We start from the raw sequence: 16,056 nt of genomic DNA, 5'->3' as shown, positions 1-16,056 counted from the left end.
CTCATCAAGAATCCTATCACTTTTTCATATTGTCTAGTATTGCCACGGCCCCATCTCATGTCCCCCTTCTCCTTTCTTCATGTTCTGTCTGTATTACACGGTTCTGCACTATACACATCCCCTTCCAAATGCTTCCATCTCACTGCATGCTCTCCTGACATAACCCTAACCCTAGTTAATCGAACCATCTTTTCTTCCCCAGCAACACTTTCTTCACAGATCATCCATCTCACCAGGCCCAAACTTCAAATACCATCCATATGCTAATGACTCCCAAATCTCCATCGCTGGCCATCACCTCCTCTGCTCAACTTCTGAACTGTTCTTTTTAAAGAGCCAAACAGACACCTCCACTTGCAGCCCAGCCTCTCTCTGACTTCATCTCATCCACCTACTGTCCGCTCAACGCTTCAACTACACAAGTCACCTTGTCTCCTGACCGCGAGGTCTTCACACGGCTAACTCACCTTCCTCAGTCAGACCTCGGTTCAAATGCCCCCTGTGGTGACATCTCTCCTGACGCCATCACTGTCCATCTCCTCTCCTCACTTTAAGGGCTATTTCTCCCCAGTGGAACGCCATCTCCACGAGGCAGGCGCTTGTCCACTGCTCTATTTCTGGCGTCTGGCACACGTTAGGTGTGGCAAGGCCTCAGCTGCTGTGCTGTTCTTAGTTCGCTAGCTAGCTGGTCTAGTGCAGCTTCCGGATTATAACATAAGCAGCAAAAATGAGACCGCTTAGGTGTAAGAAGCCCTCTTCATCTTCAAAAACTTTAAGTGCAGATATACATCGAAGTTTATTCCAAACTAGATGTAATATTATTTGAGAAAAGAAAATAAATCTTTCTTTAATCATCAAACTACTATGCTGCTGTTGGGGAAAAACTACTTCTGAGTTACATGTGAAAATCTTTGTTTCACCAAACTTTTTTTTTTTAACATAATTAAAAAAAACACACATTTTTTTAAAATTATGTTAAAAAAACATAATTATGAGTTTTACATGCTTAAATACTTTTAACAAATTTTTAATTATGTTAAATTTAACATTTAATATCTGGGTTCTACTTCACGTGGGAAACAAACCTGCATTACTGAGTTTCAACAACTTAGAACCAACAACAACAACAAAAAACTGACTGAATTCCATTTGAGGGTTAACTTTCTTTTCTCTATTTTTCCTGAACTTATTACTAAAATACTTCTGTACAGTATGTACTTCAAGGTTCTGAGAAACAGTTTTGAACAAGAACTATATTAGAGGGCAGAGAAGTACAGGCATGCTTTAAGCTCCCTACATGCATGATTCAACTGAAACCTAAATTAAGAAACATGGGGGGGGGGGGTGAGATCGGGGTGAATGGTCATGGGGGGGGGCAAGGGGGACATCTGTAATACTTTAAACAATGAAGATAAATTTAAAAAAACATGGAGAGGCAAATGTGTACCTTGTATCACTTCAAGTGTACTATGAACGTGATTTTATTTTAATTGCCTTCATATTTCTTAGGGTCCTGTACATTTATATATTTTTTAGAAGTGTTAAAATATGATAAAATCTTACTGTAGGCTTTTTGCCTTCCTTTAACAAAGTTTTTCTCTTGAGAACACCTTGAATAGTAACAGCTCCTGGATATAAATGTACTGCCAAATCTTCTGATTCTGCAGAACTATAATAATGAAAGAAAGAAAAAACAGGTAAGAGCTTTTGTGTATGATAGTTATCAAATAGGTACTTAAATGAAATGTAATTATTCTTTATTTCAAAACTTTGTTACTTTATTCAGAATGAGAAGACACTGACAATTATAAAAGTTTATTGATCTGAAATTTATAAGCTGTTACAAAAGTTAATCTGGAAGTTATTCAAGTCAGCAGATGGTTAAAAACACACACTTTATTACATATTTGAACAAGTATAATTTAGAAAGAATAGGGTAATTTAATTTAGTAAAGATTAAATAAATTTAAGACTTTGCTTCTTCTTAACATGCCACACTGCATCACTGCTGTAAACTTTCTCCCCATTAGAAACCTTAAGTCCTGGTAGAAAAGATGAGGATTCTATTTGTTAAAAGTATTTAAGCATGTAAAACTCAAAAATAATAAAAGCTCAAAAACAGAAAAAAAAGAAAAACACACACATTTAATTCTAAATAGTTGAAAGTAGTAAAAAGCAATAGAAACATGTTTTTAAATTGGCTTTCTGCAATCAATTTTAATGACATTTAAATGTTTCCAATGCATAAGTATTTGATTATAGCCTACTCCCAAACCCAAGATTTCCTTTCCATATATCTTAAGAAAACCATTAAAAATAACCACACATTTAAATATGCCTCCCCAACTGACTTAAGTTCCTATATTTAAAACAAGAGTAATTTCCATAGTAAAAATCTGTCATTCTCTGGTGATCTGATTTGAGTGGCAGAATTCCTGTAACAGTGATGAAAACTAAAGTTTGCCAATTTATCCCTTTATGATTATTTAGGTGTCTTCAAAGTGACTTAAACCCCTAGAAACCATCAGAAATTTCAGGCTAGAGCTATTTATATTCAGGGAGATATACAAGAGGAGATTAGACACCATCAAAATGACACAGGTTCACTTCTAAAGTTGGCTGTTTTGTTGTATTATCAATTTGTTGATTAGCACTAACCTATAGTCCCCGAATCAATGTGCAGCTAATACAAGGCAGAAAGAGGACTCAGTTTAACTAGATGAACAATGGAATGAACATGCATTTAAATACACAAGTATTATTTAATGAGACAGACTAGTCTAAATTCAGGACTTGCAGTTTATATAAAACAAGTTCTTTCACAAGGCAAATCTGACTAGCAAAGTAAATTCTTTGATTCTAGCCTTTGAATAAGGCTACAAGTGGATTTTTGTATTGCTCATCCAATAACTTAACAGCATTAGAAAGATTTGTGCAGTTAAAAAGCTACCAACTTGAAATTGTTTTTAAAATGTGACATAAAGATGCAAGTTTTAGCAATTAACTGTGGATCAGAAAGAATAATTCAAATTAATCTCTAGATTAAATCTTGGAAAGTTTCCTAGGCATTTTTTTCAGTCTTTGAATCAATTAGTTGAGAAAGAACAGAAATGATGTGAGACCACACCCATGTAAGCCAATCACCAACACCAGAGGGGAGTTCTGTGGCCCCTGAATGCAGGGGAATTGTACCTGCTGGCCTTCATGTGGCTTCGATAGCCATTTCGTGCCACTCGTGTCATCGGGCCGAGAGAATGGTACAATCTGTTCCTGTTGGATTCCATTATAAATTGTATATATTACATATACTTTAATTCACACAAACATCAACAGTACCTAGAACAGCATAATAATTTTTGTGTAATAAAGCTTTCTAAATCTTACAAAAGGTTAGTCTGTGATTGTTTCTGATCCTTTTTAAAAGCATGCAGCATAGATTTAAAAAACTTTTCTTTTACTGTTGATGCTAGAATATAGCTGCTTAGAAAACATCATACATTTATATATACATTCACTTTCACAAATCAGCTAAAATAATTAAAGAGCAATTTATAACCAGGTACTATCAAAACCTGAAAAATACTTCAAAAATACTTTTGTTTCTATTCTAGTGCTTGGATTCCAGTTTAAATATGACACCTGGATTCATATAAATAATTCATTTTTATTATATGTCCCTATGAAGACACCTAAAAGCAATGTGGCCAGTAAACTTAAAAAATTAATGCTGCCAACACACCTTATTTTCCTTCCTACTCTTTTTATTAAATCCAAGAAAACTAAGAAATCCAAGAAAATCCAAGAGAGACACACTGAGTAATAAAGGCATTGTTTTCCTTCCATGTCAACCAAAATAAATGATAAAGCCAATAAGTGATAACAATGTTATGAATTAATATTTACCCAAAATGGCATGTAATACTTAACAAAAGAAAATAAACACACACATAGACACTGATACTTCTTTGCCTGGGAAAAGCCAAAAGTTGATAAATGATATTTAAAACAAAAAGCATTATTTTAGCAACTGAAGCAGCAACCTATTTGATGTCTCTCTAGGAAGTAAGAACAGAAAATGGCATGTTTAACATTCAGACTACTACTTTTAAGTTCATTATCTATAGGTAGTATTTTAAATCTTAGTTCTTTATTCCTTTATTATTATTTCATGTCTGAGTCTTGCTGGGCAGCTTTAATTTGCTCTCAAAATGTTTCAAGAGCAACTGATTTAAACTTGGCATGAGTATAGATTTTTTTTAGCTGCAAATGTCTGCAAAGCAAAGCATTTGTCATAAAAAAAGAATTGTTTTGAGATGTGAAGGTAACACCATTAAACACTGTCTTTGAAAATAACCTGCAGGGATGAGAACAGGTTACCCACACCACTCTGGTTATTCACTAATATCTCAAGCAATCTGAGAAACAATTTTGTTCATCAATATTTTTCATCTAAAGATTATAACACACTCTATAACCAATATGATGGTATTATGCTCTTTCTAGAGGGAAAGAACTAAGACAGTTTGTATAGACATCATGTGCTGGAGGCAACTCTTGTGTTTTTCCCATTTCAGGCAAACCCAAATAAAGAGATTGAAAGTAAAAGTTGGGAGAAAAATAATATGCAAAAACAAATTGCTAAGAATCCCCCAAACAAAAAGAACAAAACTTGGGAATACTGATAGTGTAGAAAGGCTTAGGAATACTTTAAAATATTGGATTTCCAAGTAAAATCTTAATCACATAATGGTGAGAATTCTTTATAAAGTGTCATTGAGAATGAGGTTATAATTTTCCAATTAAACAACAAAATTCAAATATAGTTTAATTTTAAGTATGTATTTAGTATAATTGTTTTTTATTAAAAGTCACTGATACGAAGTTAGATAACTAAATATTTCAATTCCATCAATTTTAACATGACATTCAAAATTCAATCTAAATGACACTTTTGCTTAGAAACATAGCTTGCTTAGTATATACAATACAGAACAATTACTCCGGTCAAGAGTCAAGTGTCGTATAAATATGAAAATGGCAGAAATGAAATTGTCGGAGACAACATAAAAGCTCTAATGAACATTTAGTATAAACATGTGTTTGCACTGTTCGGCTACATTTTTAAAGTCATCTTATTTGGAAGTTCAATATAACATGACGTTTGCTGCAGGCCAATGACAGCTTTTATAGCTTAAAGCAAAAGGAAAGGAGAATGCATGCATAGTATCTACTAGTATATATATAAAAGCCTAAGTGACCTTTACGACTGTTATGACTGGTTGATCAGTCGCTATGACTATGACATGCACTGACCACCAGGGGGCAGATGATCAACACAGGAGCTGCCCCCTGGTGGTCAGTGTGCTTCCACAGTGGGAGTGCTGCTGTTGCAGTGGGGGGATGTCGGATTGCGAGAGGGCGCAGGCCAGGCTGGGTACCCCACCCGTGCACGAATCCATGCCCTGGGCCTCTAGTTTCAGTGTAAATCTGTGTCCTCCGTGCAAACTTAGCGACAATTTAAATTCAAACTTTAAACTGCTTTGCTTACAGTATAATTTAAAATTTAATAAGTCATTTTGCCCTTGACAAAGCAGCAGAGAAGGAAGTTGATCATTCTACTGAATGCTTAAATTACTTAAATCAACCAGGAATTTAGGAAATAATTTTACTTTTCAAAACATAAGTAGATACATTGACCATGATTACTTTTTTAAAATTATAATTTTAAATGTGCTAAAATTTATATACATGTGTTAAGCCACCAAATAAACATGTATTTATTAGGTAAGACTCAATTCCAGACTTAAATATCAACTTCTAATTTCTGCCACCAGCAGGAAGTTCAAATAGTCCCTTAGAGTTATGTAATAAATATTATCTCTTAAATATCATACAGTCATAGGTGAATTCTATTATTCATATACTTTCAGACAGACCAAAAAACAAAAACTCAGAACAGTTCAAATGGACAATTTTCTTACCTTTCAAAAGCAGGCCATGAGGTCTCTTCACTTAGTTCAGAACCATCACTGCTACCTAAAATTACAAGTTATTCTATTTTTCAAACATCAGAATTTCAGTTTGTGTTTTTTAATTTAAAAAAAAGTTTCTCTAGCTGTGCTTATAAAATGGGAATCATGTTATTTGTGGGTAAACATCCACATATTAATTCTTCATTCTAATATTATTGCTGCTAAACTTATTTTACAATATATTGGAATATAGTTGACAAGAAAATAAATGAACATAAAACATTTTTGCATGTCTACTTTATAGCTCAAATTCATTGTTAGTAAACAAATTTCTTGTATGATCAGGGAATGCATATAAGTACATTTTTCCTTACTAGGTCTGTCATAATTTAAGACCAATATAATTATGAAATTCTTAAGAGGTCCATGGCATACTTCGAATGGTGCATGGGACACCACTTAACCAACTGAGCCCCACTAGCCAGGGCACCATCACGAATTATTAACTTCAATACTACTAGTAAGATGAGACTATGTCTAATTCCTACTTTGCTTACATCAAATTTTCTGTATCTGTAGTAGAGATAATGGTATTTTTCCAGCTGAGTTTTGTTAAACACCACGTTTTAAGTAAGTTGGAACCCTCCAGAGAAATAGTTCTCACCTATTGATATTCCACTGGACAGAGTAGAACTTTCAGCGTGGCCTCGAGATGGTGCGTGGGGCTCCATGACGCTATCGTCCAAGAGATGCGTTGGCCCTGCATTTGGGAATGTCGCGCTCTTAAACTCTGCTGTGTTCATTTTATGAATGAAACTGGAAAGAAAGAAAAATATTTCGTTACTATTACTAATTCAGGATATAGAAGATACTCCTCTAGAGAGATCCAGGAAATACTAGTAAAAGATTTACCCACTATTCTGAACTTCTGAACTCTCATAACTAATGAACACACAGATTTTATTTATTGGAAGGTCTCAAACTAAGAGTATAGGAAAGTATTTTAGGAAACAAGGCCATATCTACCTATGTAATAGAGAATGCTTTAAGTCTCCAGTCTATTAAAAAATTGTTTTCACACTCACTTTTGAAAAATAGCTATTATATCATATTTTCACAAAAATTATGGCAAAGGTGAGCAATAGGCCCTGTTCTGAAAAAAATGATCTTGCAAAGCTCAAGAAATTAAACATAAAATCATTTCCCACTGTTTCTATTTAGGAATAAAAAGAACAATTTATATAAACCCTAATTTATGGTGATAAGCATTAATTGTCTTGATACAAAGAAAGGTTACAATTTAAAAGTAAAATAGTATATTGCTTTCCTGATTTCATTTATGATGATGCCCTCTGATACTCATTTATCTCCCCAAAATGTGAAGGCACTGTTGGGAAAAGTTCATTTCCAAATTAAGGTAAAGGAAGAAATAAATGCTTTTAGTCAAAAGTATACAAAAAATTATGAGGACACTATTTTCAGTTTAATAAAATAAACAGAAAGTAAATCAACGGAAAATGATTTAAAAATTGGAAAGAGAAAATGAAAAATGCTGACTTATAGCCCAGGCTATGGCACTTCCGATGTCCATGTGGAATCAGGTTTCGAGGGGATGGCAGTGTGTGTGGTAACAAGGCTCCTTCAGCTGCCACACTTCTTCCACTTTGTGGAGATCCCACTTCAGGGCCTAAGGGGTCAATGTAAAAATATAAAATGTGGTTTAACTTTTAAGATATGTTAATTCCACTTAATTAACTGAACATGAGAAATAGTTCTTTTCTAAGTCTTAAAACACAAAATCCCAAGCATACAAAATCCACTGATTTCTCTCTCTCTGATGTGCACTAAGTAGGCAGGATGACTGTTTCCCTCGTTACAGAGGCAGAAGCAGAATGGAAAGAGCTGGGCTCAGGGTCTCACACCACAGATGACACCTGGACTGAGCACTCAGGTCTCCCAGCCCTAGTTCACAGCTCTGTTGTTTAGTTTTACAGGCAGCTTCTGTACTCTTACTTCCAGCTTCCTTTTAGGTAAGATAAAAAATAGAACTCCAAAGTACACAGATTTGCAAAATATGACTGTAAGAAAAGCAAACTTAAGAGATTTAGATAGAAATGTTTCCCTTTGCTAGGAATCCTCTCCCCACTGAATAAAGCCATGGCTTGTTCTCTCGCTTCCTTCATACATTATTAGATGGCTCTTCAAATGTTTTTTAGAACATACAGTAATATGAAGGTTATTACCAAGGTCTGTGTTTGAAATTTTAAAAAGGCACTTATCAATTATTTGTTAAATAATGAGTAGTCTTCAATTTTATATTTTTTAATATGTGTGGTATATATGTAGTACCCTCATTATAATGCAACAGGTAAATTAAGGACTATGACTATATTTTAAAATATTTTCAGTACTACTTGACACAGTATTAAAAAAGAATATTTATAAACATTTATCTGTTATTTTCTGTCTGTGGTATCTATTTTCCTTGATTAGTCAGAATATCTTTTTCCCCCTTTTTAAATTAAATTTATTGGGGTAACATTGGTTAATATGACAGAATATCTTTTTTGTTACATTACTGACAAACTACAAGTAACAACTTTTTGATTAAAAACCAAAAAAGCCCAAGCAGAAAAAAACATATATTTTAATACTAAAAGTAAATGTTGCATGCAGTATAAAATGTGCTAAGTACTTACTCACTTTGCAGCATTTTCCTTCCCATTAGGTTAGCCGATTAATTATGGTAATGAGAGAAAACTGCACTAACCTACTAAGTCTTCCCTAGAAGCAGCAGAGCGTGGTGTGCTGGTCCCTGGTTCTATCTTTAATGAAAGCCTGAATTCCAAAAAGAAACAAAACACATAAAATGACTAACATTTGACAAAATATTAAAATCATGTATTTTCCCACAAATAAACTAAAAACATTTTAATGAAAGAATCTCAGCTACATATTTTTCTTTGAATGCAAACTTGGTTAAGTCTCCTATCTCTTCCATACTAAGTTCATCTTATGGTAATTCTAGGAAATATTAGAAAGGGGGATAAACATTAAAAAGTCACGTTTAAAATCAGAAAAAATCTCCCCAAACTACCCCAACATTGCCAAACAATTCATCACTTTTAAAGATATTTGATGAATGACTAAAAGGTGGTTTAAACGGGAAGTTATATTGATACCTGATAATTCAGGAACTTTCACATATATTATTAAATATATTATGCAAATTCATCCTAGAGTCTTTACTAGATGGGCTAATGGCTTCTGTAGCACTGGACGTTTGAAAAACACCTTATTTAAAACTCACCATACAAAAAACCAACCAACTCAACTTATCAAAAGATAGGTCTATACAAATAAAAAAGGTTGCTTGCAAAATTCCTGGTAAATCCCTACCCTAAGTCACAGTTTATTAGTTGGTACTTAACTTCCATTTAGGATCACAGACATAGTTTTGAATTCCACAGCAAAAGAGATTATGATTCCTATCAATGGAAACTATTTCATGAAATAGGATACGAAAGCCATTGTGGAGAATTCTTCAGTGTAGTCCACAAAGCCTATTATTATTAAGCATTAGTCTGAAAATTAATGAAGCCATTTTATTTTTAGCATTCTGTCAACTGGATTTATGAAATTACATAATACAAGTGACATTCATAATGATAAATCTTTTTTTATAATGATAGGTCTTTAACTTGTCACTTCTTTGATAACTTAAGAGGGGATTACATACAATTATATTCCAATTATTGGACAGTATTAAATGCATGTGTTGAATATGATTAACCAGAACTCTCTGTTTTTCTTTTAACAGAGCAGTTTAATCACTTGGGCTGCAGACTATACTGAACTCATTCATTTAATAGTTATTGAGCACCTGTTTTGTGTTGGGCACTTTGGTCTCACGGAATATAGTGAGACTAAGGCATACACAGTGGCCCTGTCCTCCTGAAGATTATCGTCTAGTAGGTGTAAGACAAAGAAGTGAAAAAAATAACTACATTTCCTGACACAGAAGCAAATTGGAAGAAACAGCAAGGAAGCTGTGGGTGAATCACAGGGCTATCAGCAGCAGCAGCGCCCCACTGACAGCAGCACAGAAGGTGGAGCATCGCAAAGTGCAGCAGTGAAGGCTGGCCAGTGTCAGTGCCTTTATCCTCACACAATACCGTGAGATAACCGTGATGCTGAGTCAATGAAAAAAAGTATGTTCAGTATTAAAATGAAAGAACTCCTATAGAATTTCATCCTGATTAAAGCCTATGCATGTAATTTGTAATATCCACACTGACTGCCTATATAGATGAAGTTGCCCAAAACAGAGACATTTGAATAAATGAAATGTCATTTTTACTTAAATCTCTTTCTTCAGAAAGATACACTTTTCCCCTAACTAATTACTTTGATGGCTCCTATCTTAAAATGCTCTGATTTTCAACACATTTAATTAGTAGGCTCACGCAACACAACTGCAGCTTTAGAAAAACTATCTTCTTTAGTCTCCCATCTGATGCCCCAACACCACCAAGTGGCTTGGAGTCTTGCAGCAAACTCAATGTTTGATCATTCCCTCCCCTGGAACACCTTTCCTTACCCTTCAACGCGGAGCTAATTCCTACTAGCATTCAGCTTCAGGTGACACTGTCTCCTGAAGCTGTTCAGGTTTCTCTTCACTTTTCCCACGAAAAGCTGAGTCAGGTCCTCCCTTATCTATGCTCCCGTAACATGCCGGGTATATCTCTATTATAGTACTGTTTGAACTGTTTTGTAACCATCTGTTTTGTGAATGTGTTTTGCATTAGACTGAGCCTCTTAAGCATTTTTCAGAAATTTTAGCCTTTTACTGGCATTAATTGTATTCTGCAAAAATTTTTAAAAAATTATTGAAGTTAGGGAACAAGGAAGTTGATCATTACTATCAAATGAGATAAAAACATTTTTATATAATACATTAATATTGAAAAGTAACCTACTCTTTCAATTTGATAAAATTTTAAAGACCTCTGATTGGAAAAAATATTGGTGGAAGACACAAAGTTAATTTTAAACTTAGGAACAACTGGCATAATAAAGCTGAACACAAACATTTTTTTTAAAATTAATATATGAAGCAAAAAACCCCATGCAGAATTCTAAAGGGAAATAAGTTCTTTACTCTCTCATCTTTAGAAAAAACCTGGCAGCTGTGATGTATAGCATACCACTGAAAAATACAAAGGGTTAATTCCAAATTCCCTCATACCTTGGTCAGTATTGTGGATGATAATGAGAAGGAAATGAACACTATTTTAATAATGATTTTAAAAATCTTTAATAAAGGACTTGCTCTAATAAAGAAAAAGGTAAGTATGGTGCTATATACAACTATATATCCAAACCAAAGGCAAGAAGGTTCAATATTCTCTCAAACCACAAAAACAATTCCAAATAAGTTTAAAGATGTGTCAAAAATCACCATTAAAAAAGGAGTAACTTTTCTGCTTGTAGATGGTTTCATTAATTTTTCAGTCTATTAAAAGATAAATTTCCATAAAGATTCAACGTTTGAATATAGAAAGAAGGCATTTAAACTAGAATTATCCAACATAACTATTAACAATCTGAGAAAGATGAAATACTTTTAAATAAAAGAATAAATGAGCCCTGGCCAGTTGGTTGGGCATCATCCCATGCACTGAAAGGTTGCAGGTTCAATTCTAGGTCAAGGCACATGCCCAGGTTGCAGGTTTGATCTCCAGTAGGGGGTATGCAGGAGGCAGCCGATTGATGTTTCATTCTCACATTGATGTTTCTCTCTCTCTCTCTCTCTCTCAAAATCAATTAAAAATCTTAAAAAAAACCCAAAAAACCCAGATGAAATATTTGTACATTGACTCAATCATGTCAAGTGATTAAAAAGAGATACATGTAAATACCTTTACCATTGCAAATATATGGCTGGATTAGGCATTAGCGTGATATGATGGAAGACTTAGATGTTTAAATACATTGGGATGAGTGGAAGGAGGACAGTTATACAAACCACTTTTGAAGATCCAACCTACTTGTAATTATCATCTTCCACAAACTTTTGTAGTTCTTCTATATACTGAACAGAGTTCAGATATTTTTGGACGTGAGGCAACATGGGGATATCTAGGTAAAATGTAGTAAGTAATTAAACATCTGATAAAATACATCTCAAGTACAGTTTTAAAAGTTAAGCTGAGAAAATGATATTTAAAGGTGAATTAAGGCCACGTGGCCCCAAATTTAAATTAATTCTAGAAGGACGTTACTGAGGAAAAATCTTATTTAAAATAAGAATGCAAGTTGTATAGATTAAAAAACCCCCCACAAAACCCAAACAGCCCCATTTACAAAGTCCATCATATTTGAGAAATTTCTTAGAAAAAAAAAATCAGACTTCATTGTGACTTATATTGAAATCTCATCTAAAGGCAAGATGTAAGGCAGTTTTGTTTTCTTTTAAAGAAGCCTGGCTCCCATTTGTAAATGTAGTTTTTCCTCCCCTACTTAAAAATTTCAAACATTAATTTCACATTATAATTTGGTATGTTTAAAAAAAATGAGAAAAGGACAAGAGATTGATTTAACTTTCAGTAAGATTCACCCCCACACCCCAACTTTTAAGAAGTTTTTGAGGTTTTCTTAAAAGTTTAGACATAGTAAAGTCAGCTTTAAGACAAATTTTAAAGTAATTAGATAGTGTAAACTCACTGTTTTATAATACCATAAAAATTATGTCAATAGCCTATATTTAATTAATTTCCTATCAAATTAAAAGAATCCCAACATTTTTAAAATATTAAAAAAACACACAACCTTTTTTAATCATCTGGTCTTGTGTAAGCTGTTTCTATACATGTGTTTCCACAAAGTAGAACTTGGAAAAAAATTGGTTATTTACTCAATATCAGACTCAAGAAACTTAAAATTTTAACTAGAAATACTTCAATGTCTTAAAAGCGAGATCTTAAACTGGATGCTAAATATTAAACAGTGAAATAAAACAGTCACTGTTATCCTTTATGTTAAGATGTTTCCTGCTATGTGAAAAGTGGCCTTCATTGTGTGTAAATGAATCAGGAGAATTGTAACATAATGGCTTAGTATCATCCTTCAGAAACTTACCATATTCACAAGACTGCTGTAAATCAGAAATTATTCGAAGGATGTTATTCATCAAATTTGATCTCTGCTCACTTTCTAGAATGCTGCCAGTTGACGGGTATGCTGAATCAATGTAAGTTAAATCTGACAAATAGATACCTGAAATGAAATTAGATAAATGAGAGTTTTCCTACTTGTAGCTTGGAAGAGTATGGCAAAGTGAAGGGGAAAAAAGCTAGCTTATAGATGTATTTCAGGTTATATCTATCTATCTATCTATCTATCTATCTATCTATCTAAAAAGCTAATATGCAAAGTGTCCCCTTGGGAGACCGGGAGTTCCATCACTTGCTATGACATACACTGACCACCAGGGGGCGGCGTGGAATGAAGGAAGGCCTTGGCCGGCAGCGGGAAGGCCCCGATTGGCCTTGATCACCAGCCAGGCCTAAGGGCCCTACCAGTGCACGAATTTCGTGCACCGGGCCTCTAGTATGCCATATTTAGAATGTAGTATTATGAATACACTGCAGCTTTATAAAAACATGGCCACCGAGGCCTACATTTCCATGGTGTTGGGGCCAAACATGGAAATACAGGGTAGGACAAAAGTAGGTTTACAGTTGTTCATATGGAAAATAATATAATAATTAATAAATAATAATACAAGAGTAAACTCTGTTTCACATACTCACAACTGTAAACCTACTTTTGCTCCACCCTGTAATTTTTTTTTTTTTTTGGTAGAAGTCTTCTTCTGATACTATCAAAAAATTCTCACCCAAGGACATGCTGAGAAAGAGAGAAAGAGAGCGAGCTTTTGAGCAATATCAATCAGTGGTCTTCTGCATGTGCCCCAACTGGGGATCCAACCCCAAACCCAGGTATGTGCCCTAATTGGGAATAGAACCGACAACCTTTTGGTGCATGGGATGATGCTGCAACCAACCAACTGAGCCACCTGGGCAGGGCTCATTGGTTTGGTTTTTAAAGCTTTATCAATTCATACTTCCACTGACAGTATGTAAGTTTCTACTGATCTACACTTGATATTATCAGCTCCTTAATTTTTGCCAATCTTGTGAGTGTAAAATATCACTGTTTTAATTTTCATTTCCTTGATTAATAAATTATGAGTTAAATGTTCGTATTTCTATGACATGTCTTTTGTCCATTTTCCCCCTCTGGGTTGTTTTTTTCTTATTGATTTCTAAGATCTTAATATATTGTAGAAACGAACCCCCTTGGCAGTTAAATTTTATCCAGTTACTCTTTAACCTACTATCTAACCTGAAGTCAATATATCTGTCTGCTTGAACTTATTCTGGTAAAGGGATAAATGGCCTCCTCATTATTAGATCTTTAAACCTCTCTCTTGGTCTCTTCCTGTCTCTCTGTAGCCTTTTTACTATTCCCTTCGTTCCTTGGTCTTTATTGGCTAGAACCTTCCTACCCCCCTCTGTTCTTTTTTTTTTTTTTCCCCCTCATGTTTCTGGAACTTGGTATTCCTCATGATTCTTTCATTAATCTTCCTAGTTTACATGTACTTTTTCTGGATTATTTTACTTCTGTAGCTTCAACTATCACCTAGTTGCCAATGACTTCCCAAATCTCTCTATAGACCTGATCTCCTGACTCATTTTCCATGCCAAACTAACCATTATTTGTTCCTTAACAGTTGCTATTCCAATTTCTTACTGTGCTTAGTGATATTACTAATTGCTAAAGTTTGAAAGCTCAACTCACTCTAGTTAAAAAACTCAGGAGGAATTTACTACTCATATTTTCCCAGATTAAACTACTAGTGAATAAAACATGATCACTGAATGCTCATGCAATGTTACATAATATAAATCAGAGGCCAGAAGCTGGCAGTCCATCTGTCCCAGTGTTTGTAAAATCAGGAAGTATCACAGGAAATACCTCAATAACTTTCTTTTCCTAAAAAATGGGGAGATCTGCAACGAGGTATAGCAGAAAAGGGTGCAGACTTCACAACTATAATAATATCAGTTTGTCATAACTCTCATTTTCCTGTTATGGTCTGATTTAATTTGCTTATTACATCACCTACTTCATTCTTGCTTTTTAAAAAATATTTTTAGAGAGAGGAAGGGAAAAAGAGAGGGGGAGGAGGAGAGAGAGACACATTGATCGGTTGCCTCCCATACACGCCCTAACTAGGGATTGAACCTGCAACCTGGGTATGTGCCCTGACTGGGGATCGAACTTGCACAGGACAACGCTCCAACCAACCAAGGCACACCAGCCAGGGCTGCATTCTTGTGGTGAGCATTTGTCTTTATAGGCCCTTGAGTTTGCAACCCCTGGTATCTATGTATGTCACAGGAATTTAAAGAAACAATTCTGCAAAAGAGGCAGAAACTTAGCTGATTTTAAATAAGGATATATGGATCAACAGTTGATGGTAGAGTATCAGAAAGATAAAATACAAGCTACATCAACATGGAGGGGAAAGCACATGGTATGTATAGAAAATGGAAGCCCAAAGGTATTATCTAGCAGCAGCAATCAGCAACTACATACTCCAGTGAGAGTGTGGCATAATGCTTCAGAGTTATAGAGTTTAATCCCCCAGTCTACCACTTAGTGTTGAAGTACTAAGCCAAATCAATTAAGATGCTTAAATTTGTGTTTCCCCAGCTATTGAGTTACTGAATCACATTTCCTGATTTAATGAAATTTGTTAGCATAGTTATAGTACTCAACAACTAGTAATTCTCTCTCCAGCACCCTAATTTCATAGCAGAAGAACTGGGCCAGAGCTAGGTAAAAGTGGCTTGTCCAAGTTTACAGTGTGTGCGTGCATATGTGTATGTGTGCATGCGTGTGTGTGTGTGTGTGTGTGTGTGTGAGAGAGAGGGAGAGAGAGAGAGAGAGAGAGAGAGAGAACCCCCGCCTCTCAGGTCAGAGTTATGTTTGCATTTATATCCTATCAACCATA

At 34.7% G+C, this 16,056-nt stretch overlaps 1 protein-coding gene across 6 annotated transcripts in view; it reads right to left on the bottom strand.

The window, feature by feature from the left end:
- RALGPS2 (Ral GEF with PH domain and SH3 binding motif 2) overlaps positions 1–16,056 on the bottom strand; it is a 133,205-nt gene that overhangs the window by 18,635 nt on the left and 98,514 nt on the right. For 5 of the 6 annotated variants that reach the window (XR_013812962.1, XR_013812963.1, XR_013812964.1 and 2 more), the window contains exons 9-16: positions 13,113–13,250; positions 12,023–12,113; positions 8,743–8,810; positions 7,530–7,659; positions 6,637–6,788; positions 5,982–6,036; positions 3,193–3,270; positions 1,564–1,669 (exon numbers count right to left, since the gene is read on the bottom strand). Coding sequence is in view for 2 of the 6 variants with exons in the window: in XM_079761544.1 (XP_079617670.1) it covers positions 1,564–1,669; positions 3,193–3,270; positions 5,982–6,036; positions 6,637–6,788; positions 7,530–7,659; positions 8,743–8,810; positions 12,023–12,113; positions 13,113–13,250 (818 nt within the window). In the remaining 4 variants the exon portion in view is untranslated. The remainder of the gene's footprint in view (positions 1–1,563; positions 1,670–3,192; positions 3,271–5,981; positions 6,037–6,636; positions 6,789–7,529; positions 7,660–8,742; positions 8,811–12,022; positions 12,114–13,112; positions 13,251–16,056) is intronic. The other variant, XM_079761545.1, reaches the window with a different exon arrangement.

The sequence above is a fragment of the Cnephaeus nilssonii genome (genome assembly GCF_951640355.1).
Source record: "Cnephaeus nilssonii genome assembly, chromosome: 21".
Classification (NCBI taxonomy): Eukaryota; Metazoa; Chordata; class Mammalia; order Chiroptera; family Vespertilionidae; genus Cnephaeus; species Cnephaeus nilssonii.
This window is presented reverse-complemented; position numbering and strand designations above follow the sequence as displayed.